General features: G+C 47.3%; 1 protein-coding gene across 3 annotated transcripts in view; it reads right to left on the bottom strand.

Annotated features, from left to right (window-relative positions):
* Positions 1–163: 163 nt before the first annotated feature.
* The window catches only part of LOC120788311 (caskin-2-like), a 75939-nt gene continuing 55290 nt past the window's right edge, over positions 164–20812 (bottom strand). For all 3 annotated transcript variants that reach the window (XM_040124004.1, XM_040124006.1, XM_040124005.1), the window contains 13 exons: positions 18570–18678; positions 16298–16392; positions 14162–14279; positions 13171–13344; positions 10115–10251; positions 9519–9582; positions 8768–8865; positions 8383–8493; positions 7669–7770; positions 7442–7580; positions 5650–7353; positions 5047–5383; positions 164–4160 (listed from right to left, as the gene is read on the bottom strand). In XM_040124004.1, coding sequence (XP_039979938.1) covers positions 4064–4160; positions 5047–5383; positions 5650–7353; positions 7442–7580; positions 7669–7770; positions 8383–8493; positions 8768–8865; positions 9519–9582; positions 10115–10251; positions 13171–13344; positions 14162–14279; positions 16298–16392; positions 18570–18678 — 3285 coding nt within the window. In that variant the 3' untranslated portion in view covers positions 164–4063. The remainder of the gene's footprint in view (positions 4161–5046; positions 5384–5649; positions 7354–7441; positions 7581–7668; positions 7771–8382; positions 8494–8767; positions 8866–9518; positions 9583–10114; positions 10252–13170; positions 13345–14161; positions 14280–16297; positions 16393–18569; positions 18679–20812) is intronic.

Consider the following 20812-nt stretch of genomic DNA (forward strand, 5'->3'; position numbering starts at 1 on the left):
ACCGAACGGTCCATACGAATCTCGGTGACAGGAGATGCACGAGTCCGGTTAGGATCCGTCCACGGCGCAAACGGGTGTCACCATGGTTACACGTCTACAGTAACGTATCCCCCGATCAGTTATCAAATAATAAAGAGCTGTTGGCAAAACACATGAGCCGTGGAACATTATAGGTATTTAATGGTTAAACAGACGATACAGGCGAGAGGACAGAGGAGCAGAACGACAGGAAACATCAAAACAGTACACACACACACACACACACACACACACACACACACACACACACACTCACACACGCTGACTGTCTTTGGAGGCTCTTTCTGATCAGATGCTGTTTTTCGTTACTAGTATTTCAATGGCTCTCTGAGTTTCAGTCTCGGTCCGCGTCCGAGGTTTTTTCCACCCCGGCGGGAAGAAAAAGGGAAGAAAATTTGAACACAAACTTCACATTTGTGCAACGCGGAGGCTGTAAAACTCGTGACACACACTCCTCATCACAGGTGTGTCAGTGCAGACTAGTTCGCCTGAAGCTGCTACCAGTCCTTGACCAACGGCCGCTGTGTGTGAATTATTTAAAACAGCTACTTAAGAAGAAATCAGAGAAATCCCATGATAGAATGACATAGCAGCTGAATTGTTTTCCTTCTCTTTATCTGATCAAGAGTTATTTTTCTATTTATTTCTGTCCATTGATGACAAAGCGTCGGACTGTGTTTCTTTGGACAGTGGAGTTCCTCAGGGATCGATCCTGGGTCCTCTGGGTTCTCTCTTCGCAGAACATTATCCGTAAGTTTGGCTGTGTCTCTTGCTGCGCTGATGACGTCCAGGAACTTTCAAATCTGACTACTTTACGTACAAGTTCTCATACAAAAACTGAAAATTGAAATAAGGCGCAGTCTCAGATAATAGCTGGGGGGGCAACACGAACAAATGGCTAGTAAAGACCGGGTTAAAAACACATTAAGGGGGCCGGGATTACCTGTAGCCCACTGTAACAGCTCGCGTGGTAAATTCACTATATTGTCCCCGTCCACAGCAATAATTCATCAGTACAACAACGGAGTCGTGTCATACTCACTGCTCTGCTGAGAACAGTTTTTCTATTTTCCACAGAGAAAAAAAAGAGGTTTTCATACTTTAATTCCAGAAATTTCTCCTTTGCTGGGCTCCTGATCCACGTCAAGCTGCCATCAACACAACTTCCTGACGTTTAGTCACATTAAAAGCATACCTATAAAGACAGGCCTGCACGACTTTTAATGTGAAACTCCTGGAGGAAGTGTCATTTATGGGAGCTTAAATTCATTCACACCTGACCTGACTTTTGCACTGACGATCTTTTGGAAATGGACTCTACGCTGAATTTATCAAGACAACACGGACACATGCAGGAGGTTTTGAGTTTGTACTAAGGGGGGAATATTAACTGGTTTTCACGGCCACTAGTCGTACATTTCTGGGAATCGTCTTAAGGGGGCAGGGCCTGGATGTTTCAGAGTTTTTGCAGTTAAACTGTTCTTGTCTATTTCTTGTCTTTGCCCCAAATCAGACCCTTCGAAATTTTACAATCTCTTTTAAAGATCTGCTGCTTTGCCCCAAATTATTCTCATCCTTTTCTTTTTTTTATTTCTTTGCTACTGTAAAACACTTTGTAACCCTGGTTTTGGGAATGCTCTATAAATGAAGTTTTACTCACTTACTTATTTACTCAAACACACTGTTACAGGTGGATGTATACCTATTTCCTATATCCTCACCGCCACATGGAAACTAGTGGTAATGATTTGGATTCAGCGTCGTCAGGTTGATTCTGCCCAGCGATGAAATATCTGTTTATTAGATTCTCTGTGTTCCGGTTTGTTTTTTCCAATGTGGCATAGAAAAGTCATTCAAGGGGGGTTTTCCTGAGACTCAGAGATAAAGAAGATCCAACACAGAGCATGTCATTCACACAGAGGTCACATGACCACACGATCGCAGGACGAAACCAGACACACCGGGGTTCAGCCATCTTTTTCACAAATGAAAACATGTTCAGATAGAGCTACGGCATGCTAAACATGGAAACTGCAGGCTGGACACGAAAATAACATTTCATAAACATCTTACAATAACAAGGAGGGTAACAGCTCAGGATTCTGTGTTTTCTTTAAAGGAAAAGTTTGTGAAAATATCTGAGGAGAATCTGTACAGAGACCTTTGGTTGAATATCTGCTCCTGTATATACCCCTAGTGTACAATATAGACATTTAGATAACTCTAATTTAAATACTAATTTGGCTAAAATGAATATCAAAAAATAGTATGTATATAACTGACATGTGACATGCCGTCTTCCACTGTACACACAAAGACTGACTCCATATGTGAAATGAGCTGGACATGCTTCTCTTCCCTTTGTATAAACAGCATTAATGAGCACTTTTACAGGTTTCCGGAGCTTCACAAACACACACACACATTTGTAGAAAAGGTCATTATTTAAGGACACAAACATACTGGCGCTGAGCCGGGTGGAAGATTAACGACACATGGTTAAGATCACTTGATATAAAATAGATTTTTTTTTTTTTAAATATTACATATGTATAATCTGAAATGGCCAGACATGGTGAATAGAGAGCCGAAGTGAAACTGGACCGTCCAAGTTCTGTTCCACTAGTAAGAGAACTGAATTAACAACACAAATGATTAAAAAATTCAGCCTTTAAACATGAACTTAGAGTTTGTTGAGTGTTTCACTCTGCGTGTCTAGATTAGGATGGTAAGTGTTTTTTAAAAAAAAAAAAAAAAAAACAGTTTAATATAGTTGTTTATTTAAAATGTCAGTGTTAACGAACACTACATCCTATCGTAGAACGGGTCTGTTCACAGTGAGTTTTCACTCCATTTCGGTTGCGCTGATCTAATCTCACAGCTCTGTGCAGCCGTTAAACAATACGCCTGTCAACAGCACTGAAAAACAATACAGATGAATAAACAGATGTTTGACACGGCCTGTCGCAGCTGATTCCAAATATAAAAAGGTACTGGACTGTCTCTGCCACCCACTCAAAGCAGTGAACAAAATATCTAGAGTCAACTCATAGGACCTGCAGGTTTTTGAACAAAATATCTGTCCAACTTTGAGAAACCTGCAATAACTGCTTTCAGTCTGTTTCAACTTTGAAATAATGATGAGAATGAAATAATTTAAGTCCGGTACTCCCTCTCTTTTAACTCTGGTTTTGGTCTCCACCGGCTCCTGAGGGAAACCTCTGGCTCTTTAGCTGCTAAATGCTCCACCGTGTTCACCAGCTGGTCTCTGACTGCGTCTGTCTACTGTTTGCTGCTGCGCAGGTAGCGGACAGTGGCTTTCTACGGCTCTCTCTCTGAAAAGAGCTGAGACTGAACCAGGCAGGAAACCAAAACATGGAGCTAAAAGAGGCTAAAAAGCTGCGTAGAGCTAAGGGGAAACTGCGGAGTCCAGTGATACTTTGAACTTCTACTAAAAGGTCTGTATTAAATCCTCATTTATCTCAGAATGTGCTGCTGGAACAGAAACTAGACAGGAAGTGATGTCAGGGCTTCAGCTCTCTATAATGTCAAAAAAGATAAAACTTCATGTTACAACATTAGTGTTTAACAATAATGGTGATAATGTGCTCAGGATTTCTCCTCACATTTGGCTGATAATATGCCACTGGTCCAGCGTTTGTCTCTTTGTTTGGTTCGTGGTTGATAAGACACGACGACATGAGGGTTAAAAAGGTTTGTGCTGAACTGAGTCAAAGGAGATCCGTCCACACAGAAACCAGACTCGGCAGTTTTCTGCTCCAAATGTGAGTCTCGTCGAGGAAGCACAGTGGCGAATAAGTGCTGGTGTTCACACCGAGAAACAAGTATTTGACTGCTCCTCCTCTGACTGTCTTAACTCTGCAGTTCAGAGTCGGGGGGGGTAAAACACCGCCGGGGGATCCCCTCCGTCATCCCTCCTTCCCCCCCTTTTCTCTTGCTGTGTTTCACTTCCTGAGGTTGAAGGGGGATATTTCGTTTATTTTGGGGGATTTACGAAAAGTCTTCAGTCCAACATCGCGTCCAGCTGGTCGGCCAGGTCGTCGAACATGTTGCCGATGTCGTCCAGGATGGTCCCTGCAGACTTCACGGTGTTTGCGCCGCTGGTTTGAGAAGATGAGACACATTACAAACAACACAAAAAACGAGAATATGATACAGATACACGGGGAGGTTTGGCCTGAAGGTGGTTCATGAATATTCAAAGCATATTTAATGTAAATCTGACAAATGGTTCTTGATATCTTGATATTTTGGCTTAATGGTGGAGCTACAGGAAAGATCATGAAGTGGATAAAAATGAAAGGTGTCAGAAAATTTTCTGTAAAGTAGGTTTTGATATTTCTTACGTACATTTAATGACATTTTTTAAATTATAATTTCAAAATTTTATAGACATCATCATTACGTTTAATTCGTGACTAAATGGCTACTTCTTTTTAAACTAAAAGTCTAATTCAGAAAATCACTATTTGGTTGAACTGCTTCTAATTCATGTCCACACTGAGACCAGAAGCTGTGATGGAGGATCACAAGAAGCTACTGTTTTCATTTTAAGGGGTAATAATCCTAACAAGTTGGAAACCAGTGGTCTGTTGTATAAACCTACGGCTTCTCGATCCCTCCTGTCAAGTCTGCTTCCCTTCTGTTATCTCATTTGAAAAAAACTGAACCAAAATTGAAATTAAAATGAAATTAAAAAATAAAGATTTGGCCTGATCGTGACACTAACAGAAAGGTTCAGGAGGCGACCAGCATCATCAGTACTCATCCTCAGAGACACATGAATATTCGTATTGAATTAAATGTCAATCCCGCCAACAGTTTTTGGGGTTTTGTTCTGGACTGAAGTGTTCGAGGCACGAAACGAAATAGCAAACAACTAGGAAACAGTTTTCATAAACAGACACTCAACGCAGAAAGAAATACACTTAATGGTATATTTACACTTGTTACAGTGTCAAAAATGACTGCACCTGACGGTCTTACCCATCTGAGTTGTCCTCCAGGTTCAGTTTTCTCTCAACGGCCTTCAGAGCTGCTTCCAGAGACGTGCTGGTCTGATCCAGTCTCTGCTGAACCACCTCAGTCCCACCGGGCGACTCGGGGACGAGACCCGGGCCCACCAAACATACTTGAGTCCTCGCTGCTGACAAAGAGGGACTCTGCGGGGCGGAGGCTGGGGCCAGAGCTGGAGCCGGAGCCGGAACCGGAGCCTGAGCCTGAGCCAGAGCCGGAGACGGGGGCCCATGGGCCGGAGAGGACGGAGAAGCAAAGGCCACACTTTGAACCCCACTGACAGTCACTGCTGGAGGGGAGAGTCCAGCTGTTGAGGACACAGGTAACAGCAGGTAAAAGACCAACAAGACCAAGTCAAGAGGGATAAGTCTCAAGTCAAGTTTGTAGTCAGTGGGAACAGGTCCCAAGTCAGGATCAAAGTTATGACCAACAAGTCCAAAGTCAAAATCCACAACTTCCACATTAATTGCAACAAGTCCCGAGTCAAGACCAAAGTTTGCATATTTGGATTTCTTAAGTCCTTAGGTTATAATCATATTCATACTTTATATTTGTACGGTGTGTGTATCTTACCTTGTGCAGCCAGTAGACTGTGGCGGACAGGTTTTGGGGCAATAGCAGGAGGTTTTGGGGAGAGCGGAGGTTTGACGGGGGACCCTGTAGCTGGACTGGCTGGCCTCTCCAGACCAACCTCACTGATCGTCAGACTGACCTCCTCCTGGCTCTGGGATGGAGGCCTGCTGCTGCCGGACTCCGACCCGGATGCCCCTGCTCCCTCTCTGCTGGGGGAGCCTCCTCCCTGCTCCTTGTCTTTGGGTTTGTGTCGGCGCTTCACCGTGTCTGACTCCTTCAGATTAAACTCGGGCACCTCCGGGTTCTTGGCTGCTGGTTTCTCTGGGGGCTCCAGCACAGCCTCGGCCCTGGGAGGCCCCGGAGCTTTGGGCCTCTGTTTGATGGTCAGGTTTCCCTCCTCTGCGAAGGGGATGCACTCGCTGGAGCTGTTCTGAGGGGATGAGGAGCCCTCCAGTCCGTGACCTTTTGATTCTTCCTCCTCTGAGTCCGACTTCACCCCTCGGTCCGGCTCCGGCTCGGTCCTGGTCTGGGTGGGAATACACTCGCTCTGCACCCTCCTCCTCACCCCTGCAGCCTCTCTAGGTTCCTGCCCCGCAGAGATGAGGGAGGGGGGAGGCGGTTCCTGGTGGACAAGGTCTGGTTTTGGTCCCAGGGGGTTCTTCCCATCTGTGCTTCCTTCCAGAGAGGCGGCGATGCTCCTCACGCTCCCCGGACTGCCAGTCGCTACCCTGTCTGCAGACGACGTTGTGCTGCTGTCGCTCAGCTCCCCGCTGGCGGTGCTGCTCACTGAACTCAGTCTCTTTGGCGGGGGAGGAGGGGGACCTTTTTTCCGGGCACGCACGGCAAACGACTGACTGCGCCCCACGCTGCCGTTCTTTTCTGGACTCGACTGTAACCGGGCCAGCTGGCTGCGGCCCGGCTTGCGGGTTAGGGTGGCGTAGGACGGCAGGTTTCCGGAAGGAAGCGCGGGTTCCTCGTCGTCGTCATCCGGCTCTCCGTCCGACAGAGCGTAGCGGGTCATGCTCTGGGTGCGCTTCTTGGGCGGTGTCAGGGTCATGGTGTGGTCCTCAGGCCTGGGAGACGAGCTAAGGTCCGTGGAGCCACAATGGGAATGCAGGTAGCTGAAACCCTTCAGTGCCGGCGAGCCATGAGGGGAGGGGCCAGCAGATCCGGACAGTTTGGGCTTGGCTGGGATGGCCGGGTACTTGAACACAGTGGCCGTGCCCAGAGGCACCTGCTTGGGCAGGGGCTGCTGCTGCAGAGGCCTCTGGTCCCAGCCCTCGGGGAGGTTCCTCTCCTTGGCGGGACTGCCGTCCAGGCTCTCCTGGGACCAGCTGTGGGGGGTGACGGAAGCCGTAGGTGCCTCCTGGGAGCGACCGGAGCCTCTGGACCGGGTGTCGATGCTCTCCTGGCTCTGGGACATTCCCACTGCGTTCTTGATGGCCAAACCTTCCTCGCAGCCTCCATAGTGGCTGGACATGGCTGTCTGCAGTTCGGCACTCAGCTCGCTGTCCTGGAAGGTCAGCATCTTTGGGGTGTGAGGAGAGGAGCATTCACCCGCAGAGTCGGGCGGCTCGATGGCGACCAGGTGGAGTGCTCCGGGGCCTTTGCGTCGCAGCGTGCCCTGGCCCGATTCAGCCTGAAGGATCGCCCTCTGGATGTCCGATAGCTTCTTCACCGCCAACATCAGCTTCTTCTGGTGCCCTGGGGGGAAAATTCAACCATCACGCCACGGTAAAAATCACCGGAGCGAGAACGTGCCAGAACGTGAACGTGCCGCGTGTGTCCTCACCCAGCTTGGTGATGCCAATCTCCTGCAGATCCTCCCATGTCAGGTCTTTGACGATGCTGATGGAGTCGTAGCCGTTTTCAGAGAGTTTTTTGTGGTACTGCGGGAGGCCGATGGCACTGAGCCACTCGCCCAGATCAGACTGTGAGAAAGAACACATCGCTCACATCAGCTGGTGTCACAGTGGTGGGAAGTCAGTGTATTCAGCAGTAAACAGCTGGGAGTCTTACTGGGATGTATTCAGGCAGCCACTCGGGGATGTTGAGGTTGTTGATCTCGATGGAGATTTTCTTCCGGTGGCCTGGTTTGGTCACTCCGATGGCAGTCAGATCCTGCAGACAAAAACAAGACGAAAGACAACAGTCAGTCGGCCGGTCTGTTGGCGGCTCACAGCTCACCACCGAGACCACAACTTTGTATTACACAGAGGTTTACAGTCAGGACAGAGCCCCTCGACTCAACGCCCAAATTAACCATAAGATCCTTAAAAAGAGGGGCAGGTTATTTGAGGGGCCTTACATGCAACCACAGTACATTTTACAGGTTACTGTTTAAGCCACCAGCAAAGCAGCTACATCCCCTTACACCTCTGCTTTGCTACCGGCATTTAGTTTGGTAGTCGACACACAGTAGAAGCTGATATGAGTTTGCTTTTTCAGTCAGCTGTAAACAAATTCACAACAAAGTCTATAACGATTTCCAGGCCTATTATTTGCCTTTGTAAAGCACTTTGAACTGCCTCTGTGTTTTAAATGTGCTGTATAAGTAAAGCTGTCGTGTCTTGAGCGTCGACCCTCGGATAAATGCTGCAATAACGTCAAACAGGTGAGGCGACTGCGACCAGTAAAAAAAACCCAGTTCCAACTACTGCAACTACTACACTTTAATGCTACCGTGTAAGTGATAAAAACCAGAGTAAATCCTCAGTGTGCGTGTTTGCCGACCTCAGGGGTCATCCTGCTGATGGTCGGTACATCATAACCGGCGCTAATGAAGTTTCCGATGTACTGCTCCAGCTGGAACTCGCTCAGCCACTGATAGATGGCCTCTGCATCCTGAAACATACGCAAGGCACAAACGCACGGATGTCACAGCCCTTTCACGAGAGGAAACGATACAGTAGCTGCAAACTGTTTATTCAACCTTTGCTTTGGTCCATGGCGGAAAACACTCTCCTCCTCACCAGAGGGAATTATCTGTAGTTTTTTGTAGTGGTGATATTAAAGGCTTTCCAGGGTTCTGGACATGACACTTAACTCATAGACCCGCCAAGTGTTTGGCAGCTTTGAACCAAACCCCCCAGTTACGAGTCTCTGTGCTGATCCTCACCTTCCCCTCCAGCAGCTGCTGAGGACGAACAAACTGCTGGGAGAAGCTTTGCTCCGCAGGTCTCTGCACCATCACCGTCTGCCTGCGAGGAGTCCCACCTGCAGTGACATGACACCAGAGCTCAGCAGGTGTACTGAAGTTGGAAGCAATAAGATGCACTTCCGCCCTCTCGAGAGCAAAAGAGATCGAAATGGTTGAGATGCGAATATAACAAGCCAAGTAACTTACTGTCCTCAGCTTGGAAAGAAACCTGTCGAGCCTATTATTGTTATTTGGCTTAAAAATGTGGCTGATTGTACGGGACTTGAGAAAATAACACAAAGAGACGCAAGTTGAGATTAATGAAAAAATACAAATCGTTGAGTATCTCCTCATGCATGAGCCAATGCAAATTAAGATAAGATGTCATGTTATACCCTGCAGAGTATTTTTGTCTCGCTTAGGTACATTTTGTATTTGCTTCAGTTTCTCTGGATGTTAAAATGTTTTTAACAACATTCCCATATTGATTTGTCACTATTTATTTGAACTTATTTCAATTCTTTATAGATACACTCTATATGTAACAGGAAAAGAAAGACAGAAAATGAAGGAAATGCGAGGATATGTGATAGAAGAGGGCATGTATGTGTTATTAAGAAAATAATAAAAAAAAGATTCTTTTTTTTTATTTATTTTTTTTGGTGTTTGGGACTCTAATATACAGACAAACAGCAGAAATGGCAGTTTATTAAAGAAAGGTAAAAAGTACCTCCAGGATGATCAGGCTGTTTGCTGAGGTCTGAGTGTCCAGTCTCAGCAGCAGAGGGCGCTGTCTGCACACAAACATAACAACGACAAACCGAGCTTGGCGTGAAGAGCCGACCACTGACAGGTATAAAGTCAGAATGTAAGACAAGAAATAGGCAGGACATGATGCCTCAGAACTCTCAGAATGGTGTTTCTGAAGGCTGAAAATCCATTTCTTAAACTCAGCTGATTTTCATCATCTGTTTATATCAAGACAAGCAGGAAATGATGAGAAATTAGGATTCACGCTGTGCAGGAAAACATTGTTTTTCAACACTTAAATCCTGGAAAATACTGAGACGTAGGCATGTGATCAAAACGCGGCATAAATCAGCTGATTTTATGCAGCCAGGTTCCAGACCTCTGATTCACTGCCCACATCTCAGACTCCCTCAGTGATTTCAATAATGAATGGAGTTAAATGCAACGGCTATTTAGTTGGATTGTCAGGCTGTGATTTTAAAATGTGTAAATGAATATGAAATCAAAGTGCAGGGCCGAAGGACGGAGCCCGCAGACTTTGTCAGCAGGTGAATCGGTCGGATTGCACTTGGGTACCTTGTTGGCGTTGTCATGGTGACCGGCGTGGTGTTGGAGTCCGTTGGGCGCGCTGTTGCTCTCGGTGCTCTGTCCGCTCCCGGCGCTGCGGGTGCTGCCCACGCTGCCAGTGCTGCCGACGCTGTTCCTGTCTCCAGCTGCGACAGAACCACAAAAACAAATAAATTCATCGTGCCCGGGACGGAGAGGTCACGTCGGCAGAGAGGATCGGCGTCAGGCTGGGGGAAGCGGCAGATGCTTTTTGTGGAGTCACAGCAGGCCGAGAGAACGCGGCCAACAGGCCTGCAGGGGCTGAGGGGCTGGGGAGTGACGACTGGGGGAGGGGGGTGCAGGTTTCTGGTATAAAAGCTGTGCTTTGGCAGAGCAGGGGTCCATTAATGACATTCATGTAGCCAGCAGCATCAGGCTTTAAGGAAGGGGGAGCAGCATGAGTGTGCGGCCGAGTTTGTCCCTCAGAGGTGGTTCACTGAACTGTGGCTGTAAAACGGAAACTTCTCAATTTACTTAGTGGAGTCACAGCAGGCCGAGAGAATAGATCAATAACTTTATCAATCTGCAGAGGGGAGGCTAATTTGGTCGCCCATGCTCGGGGGAAAAGCATCATCAAATTGATCCTGACATATGCCAAGTTCAAAAAGAGTGGGGGGATCCTTACTTTACAGCCGGGACGTGACGTCCTGAATTCACAACATAATGACAGGCTCCTTACATTGGAGGAATTAAAAGTACAGAGTAGAGGGACGATCTGGTGTCGCTCTGCTGTGGCAGCTGTGAGGAGAAGAACGGGGATGACGGACTTGTAGGTTCAGCCTGAAGCAGACGATACAGTGAAGAGCGTTTGGACCCGACACACCAAGAGGACCGACCTCTGCCTGTCGCCTCGGAATAATTCACACAGTTCCTATCAGCGTGCTCAAAGTTGCTTTACGAGATTAAAAGAGGACGGAGGAAATTTTCTTGAAGAGACAGTAAAACTCTGTGTGTGTGTGATTCACTGTTCAGGAAACAAATCGGCGTTTTCACCTATTTCATGCAGCTTTTTTCGTCCACAAGCCGAACACTGCAAACTCACACTGGCTGTGAAACAGCAGAGCTATTTTCTGTCACCTGAGAGGAGAACGCACATGCAGCCACTGACGACATCGTGTTAGAATGACAGAAGACGCGAGGCGGCGTGAGGCGGCACAACCGTCACACGAGTACTTTAGCGGTCTTGGTGTGTGGGGTCCTGATGCAGAGCGTTGAGCGGGGCAGCGATGCAGCTTCATAACAGCCGGGGAGGAGAAGCTGTCGTTCGGGGACTCTTACCATGACACGAGTCCCTGAGAACCCAGATGTCCTCGAAGGGACACCCAGACTGAGACAGGCGGCTCGGAGACAGACCTATCGGACACAAAGACTCTGATGGACTGCGTTCTGTCAGGGGCGGGCTGACCGGGTGAGGTTTCTGGGATCTTTGAGTTTGCTGTTCATGCAGGTCAGTGTCGATACTTTGTGTTGATGTCAAGGCTGAAGGACTTTTTTGAGTTTACATCCAGGATGATCCTGGTTATGAATTGTATTCTCTCTGATACCATCCAGGAAAGGATGTTTACATGAAACAAACTCTGCCTCTACATGATTACTAATATCCCAGTGTGTGTGATTGAACCGTCATCCAGGTTTCTGATCACTTTCCACCGTCTGCAGCTGGAAGTCGCCTCCGAATCCACCGAGTTCTTGCACCCACCCATCAGGCCTGGTCTGGCATCAGACGCACAATCATTTACCACCGTGTTGTTTGTTTTTCTGACCAGCTGACCCATGTATGTCAGGTGTGACGACACACCCGCACAGGTGATTGATCAGTAACCTGGATGAGGTTCGCATGCCCCAGGATTCTGGTCTCTTTTGAAATATCCCAGCTCTCATTCAGGTTTCCTTAAAGTCAGGATACAGGTGTATCCCGATGTTCTGGATCAGTAAATACATGGGACAGATAATAAGTGGGACACCAGTCTGACTGAGCAGTAAATGACACATCCAACCAACGTGAGTCTACGTGTGTGGCGGCCCAGTTGTAGGCGTCTCCAGCGAAGGAGTTCATTTATAATTCAGCACTGGATCTCACCCGTTGACAGCAACACTGCAACGTTACACTGTTTGGAAAGCTGACGTCCTGGCGTCGCCACCAAGCGATCCTCAGTTTCCTCTGTCTTTCTGAAAGTGTCAAACATTTCCCCCTGGATGATTATCCGTCCTCTCAGATGAGAGAGTTTCGAGTAAAGTTGAAAGCTTTGTGATTTAACCCATGTTAGACAACGATTTCCTTGTGACCACAGAAAAACCTGCAGCTCACTTCCTTACGTCATCGTAACTTTTCCTTTAAACCCACCAGCGCCCGCTTCTAAAGTCATTTGTCTCACTTTTTCAGCTGTAATCTCTGCTGTCTAAAACCTTCTACGGTGTCCAGTCCTCTCCGTGCCGCTGTTCTTACGGACACGTGGAAGCTGGGCCGTCGACTCATCCACGGACTCACCTCAGTCTGCCGAGCCGTCGCGTTTAACCGGCAGCAGTCTGGGGCTTATGGGAAAGGAGTTCTCTAAAGCTGACTGGAACAGAAATAATGAATACGCAACATTACGCTCTTCTTCATCATCCTCATGTAGACAGACGGAGTGAGCCACACATCCTGCTGTTGACCAAGGTTACGTTGAAAGTCCAGCTGAGAAGATGAGTCGACAGACAGAAAATCTATTGGCGACTATTTTGACGTTCGAGTCATTTTTTCAGCCCTTTCGCAAGCTGCCTTTTGTTTGCCTCTCTCCGGGTTTCGGACTGAAAAATCACCTTGGGATTTTTTTTCACAATGTTCTGGACACTCACAGATGAAATGATTAATCGTAACAGTGAGATTGTGGTTCCATTACAAATGTCAGTGTGAGTCTGACTCGGGTTTTCTTGCTTCTGGAACTGCTCTGGTTCCACCTCAGTTTTCTGTGTGCGATCCTGAAAGTTTGCCCCCAAGTCACCGTCTCGGTGTCCCCTGTGTGTGTGCGTGTCCCGAGTGTGTATACCTGTGTTGGTCGTGAGGCCGTTGGCTAGCGGCAGCACCACGTGGGTGGGGGGGGCGTACAGAGTGTAGGAGTCGTCGGTCTGAGGGGCGGAGCTGAGGCTGGAGGAGAGGGGGGCTCTGGAGAGCAGCTGCTGACGCTGGGTGGGCAGAGAGGCGTGCCGGGACAGGGTGCCCCCTACAGGACCGAGATGGGGGAGGAGGAAGAGGAGGAGGGGGGAGGGGGAGGTTATCAAGCTGATGGTTAGAGGTGGAGGTCAGTCATTATGTGGTTATGGATGGAGAGATGGATGCAGCGGGGGGGAGGGAGGAGCTGGGAGCATGGGATGGTCTGGAAGCAGGCGGATTAGTTCCTAACTCGGGGTCTGGAGGAGGGACTGTTAATCTGCATCACATCCCGTGTGAGGTGGTAACGGTCTCTGATCTGTAGAGACTCTCTGATGTAGCGAGGCGATGTGGAAATGAAACCCTACACTGACCATCGGGTGGGTGGAGGTACACAAACACGTAAGTATCGGTCCTGTGATATTCCCTGCTCTGCTTCTGATCGACAGAACTCACCTGCAGACTCAAACCAGCACTGAACGTCTCCTGCTAACAACTAAAACCTGCAGTTTAAGTCTTTTCTTCAAAAAACATGGAACTGTTTATATTAGTGAGGAGTTTTTAGTGATTTACGTCTCCAGTGGGAACCGATGGGCTCGGAGCTGAGAGACACAGACGGAGGAGGGAAGGTGCTGAGGGACGGACTCACACGCTGCTGGTTTGAGTCTGAACGTGGGTTTTGTTGACAATGAGAACAGTATAAAACAGAGAGATATCACCAGACTCATACTTCACGGGGCCTCGTCAGAACACGTTTAGCAGCTCCCTGATGTTTCCGACATCATCTCTGACATTTTCGATTGTCATCAAACACGTGTGATGGTCTTGCGGTGTGGGAACCTGCCTGACTACAGGGACGAAACGCGACGTGTCCTTCATGTGTGACTGACCGTTTCGTCTGCTGATGACCTCCACGATGGACGGAGGGAAGAAGCCGACTCGGTCCGTCCCTCTCGGGCTGTCGTGGATGTGGCCCTTCCAGCGTCCGTCCATGTGCTGCTCCAGCACCTGCGGGGGATGATATGGATCAGTGCGGGCCCCCGGTGCCTGGTATCGACCCCCCCACCCCAAATAAATAACTAAATGAGTAGATATCAGCCTTCCTCCGTCCTGGTGATGCCTTTAGAAGTAGTTTTTGGATCATTATTGAAAAGAGTGAACTCAACATGTTCCTCTCAAAATCAGACTGATCCATAAACCTGCATCATATCTGACATTTGTGAAAACACGCAGAGCGACCTGCGCCCACTTTGACAAGTTTATAAATGTGTAACAAACAGGCAAAAAAGAAAACATTTTGATTAAAATACAGTCAAGTTAAAGAGACAGGATGCAAAAACAAACTTCTGTGCACAATGTAAATCCTCCCCTAAAAGCATTGTTTCATGCTTTGAACGAATCCCTCAAACCTCCCGAGTCAGCGGAATATCGAGTTGCAGAATCCGACAGTACCCTGAGAAGATAAAGTTCCCTCCGTGTCTGCATTCAGGTGTTTCGCAGATTGACCGGCATGTTCAAAAATCCCGCGTGTTTCGGTTCAGGCCTGACGTTCTCTCTGTTTATCCCCCTAACGCGCAAACGGAGCTCGACATGACTTAGAAGATGACATAGAGAGAAAGCGGAGCGCACAAAAAAGAGCTGACAAAGGGCTTCGTCCTGGTTAAAGACTGAGTTAAATCATAAATGACAATTAAATCCATCACTCAGGTGTCTCAGGTGTCCCCACACTCACTTCATGTTCTGCCTAATGCAGAAAGGTGGTGATGAGGAGCTAGTTGCACACTGATGCTGCTCGTGTGATGTTGTTGGAGGTGTGATGAGGAAAAGCAAAGCACAAACTGCCAAGTTAGAGGCAGCTGCCGCCGTCAAAGCCTTTCATTTTTTTTGCCGGATCACATGACGTCCTTGAGACCTGCTAGTAAACGTTCTGAGGGCTGCTACCGGTCCGGGGTCCGGAGGTTAGGCACCACTGCTTTAAGGTAAACGGTGTTTTAAGTTACAACTTTTCTTGTAATGTGGATACAGTCGACTCCAAACCGACTCTCCCTCCCGGGGGTTAACTTCCGTGGAGAAGTGCAGTCAGACGTCGGCCGTGTGTTCAGAGGAGCTTCATACACCGACCGCAGCCAGCGATGCCCCGATCTGACGCAGAGAAAACACCCGACTGTGTTTTCATAACGGAGACAGTGATGTGGACAATACATGAGTTTGCAGTTAAGCGTCCAACAGCAGAGTGACAGACGGTGGATAATATCCTGTTCGCAACATCTGCTCCCGACACTGCGGCGAGAAAACAAAACCGCAGAGTCCGGATTTTTCCACTGTTCCGACACGAACAGAACTTAATTGACCTTCAGTGCACTACACACTGTGGTTTTCCGATGTTTAATACTCGGCACAAGCCCCAACACGAGGTCCCACGGACCAGCCCCTGCATCGCATCCCCGCAGCTTCTGTTTAACACCTTCGGCTTTACTCACCACCCTGACTCACTCACAGGAAGTCGGCGGATTTACAGGTTGAAACTGAACTTTAGGCGTCTAAGTCAGATATTTCCAGCATGTTAACGACTCTATTTCAACATGTAGGTACAGTAGGTCCTATTTCACACACAATCACTTACGGCAACTGGAGAGATAACTGAGAGACTAATCCCTGCTATAAAACGAGGAGCGAGGTCTCATGATAAACACTCGGCTAAATACATAAAAGAACAAACAACTATCATGTCTTGAAATCTACTTATGGCAGGTGAACATGTATTACAAAGCGTTCAGCCGGTTTAGTTACGGTTTTCTTTTGCAAAAAGGCCTTTTTCGGCTGTGTAAACTGGGTTTAATTTGAACAAGATTTCCATCTTCACTTGCTTTCATATCCTGGAACCAAAAGTCAAACCGGAAGACGAATCTGTCGGGACAGCCGCCACTACCAGAGAAACCGCTGCCTGTCAATAACTGCTGAGGCTGATAAGTGAGGGCTCGGGCAGCCATGTGTCAGTGATGAGGGGTTTGAGCTGAGTGTCTCACCATGATGATGTCTCCGGCCCGGATGTTGAGGGCAGTGGGATCGTGGAGGTTCCAGTAGTCCTTCAGAGCTCGGACCTGCAAAACCCCCGTCGCATCTGCGCGGGAAACATCCGGAGTTAGAGGGTCAGGAATCTGGGCCAGAACAAGGCTTTTAGAAATACTGAGATCAGGACTCCGACCCAGCCCGGTCCTCCATGAAATGTGACACTCGCCACCAAAATTTCAAACTTTTAAACTGTTAGTATTCATTCCACGGTTCAGCTATATTTTCTAAAAGATTTGATCTCCCAACGTGATTTTTCCCACCTCGAGGAATATTTTGTAATTCTGGTGAAGAAATAATAAATAAATAAGACATAAATTTCATTTTATTTCATTTGTCTTTTGTCAGAACCATCATCATTTTAAATATGAGTCTGAAAAATAGAGCAGAATCAGTCGGACCGAGAGTGGAAACTCCTCTTGAGTTCATTGAAACAATTTCCCCATTTTCCAACATTTCCTAAATTTCCGGAGCAACTATCATGAGCAACAGACCAGAACCCAAAGACATTCAGTTGACTGGAATAAGAAACGGAGAAAAACAGAAAATCTGTTGCAGCTCTGGGCGACACGTTCCTTCATCACCCTGTACACACACGCTGTGGTTTATTCAGACACACACCGTCCTGCCGCCACGAATGCTCTTTACAGCACCAAATGTGGATTCATCCGCCGCTGAAAGTAGTCCCCAACAAATGCTCCATATATTTCCTCCTGTTTGTTTGATAGAAAACTACAGTGAGCAGCTGTTTTAGGAAAATTGCTGAGACTTTCTTAAAAAGGAAACTATTTATATTGGTGAGGAGTTTTTAGAGATTTACGTCTCCAGTGGGAACCAATGGGCTCCGAGCTGAGAGCCACAGACGGAGGAGGGAAGGTGTTGAGGGACGGACTGACACGCTGCTGGTTTGAGTCATGAGATTTGTTGGACAGTAACAAAAATATAGAAAATATTTGCCAGCCTTTAGGTTTGAAGTTAGACGAAATCTGATAAATAGCTTTTAATCTTTGCTTTGTAAATAAGAGTAAGAAAGAGTTTTACGTTTATCTGTCATTACAACCAAAACTTTTCACTTTTCACTTCTTCCGCAGACATACTCAGAGGAAATAAAGAATATGAGAAGACAGAAACTAGAAAAATACACGGAGGCAGTGCTGGGTACCAAAAATAATACCGATATTTTCTTAGATTTAAATACACCAGGAAGATCCTCAGTGACAATCCCGGCTGTTTCTAAAGTCATTCATTCCGCCCAGAGTCTGTATTCAGCCGCCAACACGACACATCAATAATTCATCCACAGCGCGTGTTGACTGAGTGTCTCCGAATTATTCATCTCTCCTCCCTGCACCAGTAAACAAGCTGGGAAAGTCTCTCCATCCTCGTTTAAATCACTCCTTCAACACAACCGCTCATTATTCCCTCGGTCTGTTCCCACAGGAACTTCAAAAGACTGCAGGATTACAGAGCAGAGAGCACACGCACTCAGCCGGTTTCACATACTGTATATACAGCTCTGTTACATTTGAGGCTGAATGTGAGCAGTCTGCTCTTTGAAGCTGTGAGAGCCGACAGATAAGAGTTGAACGTTACATAACCCAAAATTTAAACACAGCTGCTGTTTGAATTACAGCTGATGGAGTCAGGTCAACCTCAGTATATCCGCTGCACAGAGACGACCCTGATCAGAGACAGAGGTGTGGGCTGGTATACACCAAACTGCAAAAAGAGAAAATTTCAACTCAACTGAAAGATAAAAATAAGGCTTTTTTTTTCCCATTTTCACTCCTACCCACTGAATTCCCTGTATTACACCTTTTCACCATTTCCCTTCTCTTCTTTCCTCTTCCGCTCCAGTCATGCGTTAATTGCTACTGGAAGTATTAGAAACTTCACACAAATAAAGTGAACCCAGAAAGTTAAGACAGTAAAAAAAACAAACCTAGAACTGAGCAACATGAAGAGAACAGCTTCTCCTGCTGCTTCTCGCAGAACGACGAGCCACACTGGGCCACGTGACAAGAGGGCTGGCCACAGCTGCTCTACAGCATTCTGTGATCGAAGCCTAATTCATAAAAGTGCAATAAATTCGGGGCCTGGATCCACATGGGAGGGGGGGCAGAGTGCAGGGAGAGTGGTGAAGGAATAAGAGGTGGGAAAGTAAAAGGAAGTAGAAGGAAGAAAAGAAAGAGGAGTAAAAGAAAAAAGCGCGTCTGTTGGGACTCTGACCTCGGAGCAGCTGCTTGATGTCCTTGCTGGCGTGCGAGGTGGTGAACTGGTTGACGATGTCCAGCGCCGTCTGGTTGTAGGTGTTTCGGATGTTCACGTCCACTCCGGCCTGCAAGGACAACAACATTTACTGTCCCCAGACATGAGGTTTGTTCTTTCACCCGTCCCGTGTCCTGACGTAAAGTCTCAGAATATTCTTCCCCTCCGGGCTTTTGTTAAAGCTCGAGCTGATCTTACGACAGCACTGAGCTGAGACGGAAGCGTCGCTGCAGGGATAAGGAAAGATGAATGGAGCAACGTCACTGTGGGTAAAACAGCGCGTAGCACAGCAATACGGGCTGTGCAGTGGCTATAAAAGGTCTACACACATCTGTCAAAAGGGCAGAAAAAAACGAAACCAAGAAAAAAATCACTTCAGGACTTCTTCCACCTTCAACAGGACTGATGACCTGTAAAAGTCAAGGAAAAAACAAACTCAAACTGTTCAGGAGAAAATCAATAACCGTACAGTGACCTGGTTGCATAAGTGTGTAAACCCTGGAACTAATCATTTGGTGAAGCACCTTCTGATTTTATCACAGCATTCGGTCTGTTTGGGTTGGAGTCTACCTGCCTGGCCCATCCTGACATGGCAACATCTGGCCATTCTTCCATGCGAAAACCTTCCTTTCCGGTAAAGGGTGCGAGGGCGTCTCCCGTGCACGGCGCAGGATGTTTGGATGAAGGCTTCGGGTCGTTTTCGTGCTTTAAGCACGACGCTGCCGCCACCATGCCTCACCGTGGGTACGGCGTTCTTTGGGTGATGTGCGGTGTTGTTTCGGCGCCAAACAGAGCTTCTGGATTATGGCAAAAAAGTTCAACCTTTATCTCAGATCGTAACACATTTTTTTCCACATGGTTTTGGGAGACTGGATGTTGTCTTTTTTTGGCAGAATTTGGCCGAGCCTGGATGGTTTTTTTTTTCCCTCCATGAGAAAAGGCCTCTGTCTCGCCGCCCCACCCCATCGCCCAGACATTTGAAGAATACGGGAGATTGTTGTCACGTGTGGGGAGCAACCGGCGCTTGCCAGAAATTCCTGCAGCTCCTTTAATGTTGCCGTAGGTCTCTTGGCAGCCTCCTTGCCCAGTCTTCTCCTGGTCTTTTCATCAGTTTTGGAGGGACGTCCTGTTCTCCTTAATGTCACCGTCGTGCCATATTTTTCCCACTTGTTGATGGTCGCCGTCACCGTGTTGCAGGGCTTATCTAACGCCTTGGAAATCCTGTTGTATCCCTCTGCTGATCGGTCCCTTTCAACAATTAGATCTCTGTGGCTTTTTGCAGCAGGATGCAACTAAGACGATGTCAGGAAGAGCTGAACTTTATTCGGGTTAATCGGAGTCATTTTAATTGGCAGGTGTTTACTAACTACTGTTTAACACGAGTCTGATGCGATTGGTTGATACTGAACACCGCTACATCCGCAGTTATAAAAAGGTTTGCACACTTATACGACCAGGCTATTGTAAGTTTTTTATTTTTTCTCCTAAACGTTTTGAGTTTGTTTTTCATTTGAATTTTACAGGTTATAAGTCCCGTTAAAGGTGGGAAAAGTTCTGAAGGGATTTTTTTCTTGGTTTCATTTTTTTCACATCACAAAAACCTGCCTGTTTTAACAGAGGTGTGTAGACTTTTTACAGCCACTGTGTATGTCAGGTGTGTGTTGTCCGTTTCCTTCTTCCCACTGTAACAAACAGCTGTCAGATCTGAACACACTGCAGAGGATAAGTTAAGGGCAGACCTTATTCCAGAATGACTGCACTTTTTCTCATCAAGGACAGATTTTAGTCCACAATGGTCAAAAACAAGCAACAGTCCACCAAAAACAAGTCCACCATCACAGACGTGGACACACAACTACTGAGGTGATGGATTCATGTCCGTGTGAATGGATGGTGGAGCTGGAAAGATTCTCACGTGTCCGGTCACCTCACACTGGTCAGCAGACAACTCAACACTGTCCTGAGGCCTGTTTCTTGGATTCTTTCTGGCACTTGAGTAAGTTGGACATGTCCGAGCTGTCGGACGAATCCGGTCGTGGTTTTCCCTTGGCTGTTGCTGTGGACCATATTTACACATCAAACACTGGTAATCATGATAACTCTGACGTGACCAGTACAAGCCGTGGCTACCTGCTGATGTCGTTTGGGTCTTGAGAGCTGATTTCAGCAGCTATTGCGATAGTGGCAATAGTTCAAAGAGCCAA

Source organism: Xiphias gladius, chromosome 3, assembly GCF_016859285.1.
Source record: "Xiphias gladius isolate SHS-SW01 ecotype Sanya breed wild chromosome 3, ASM1685928v1, whole genome shotgun sequence".
Taxonomy (NCBI): domain Eukaryota; kingdom Metazoa; phylum Chordata; class Actinopteri; order Istiophoriformes; family Xiphiidae; genus Xiphias; species Xiphias gladius.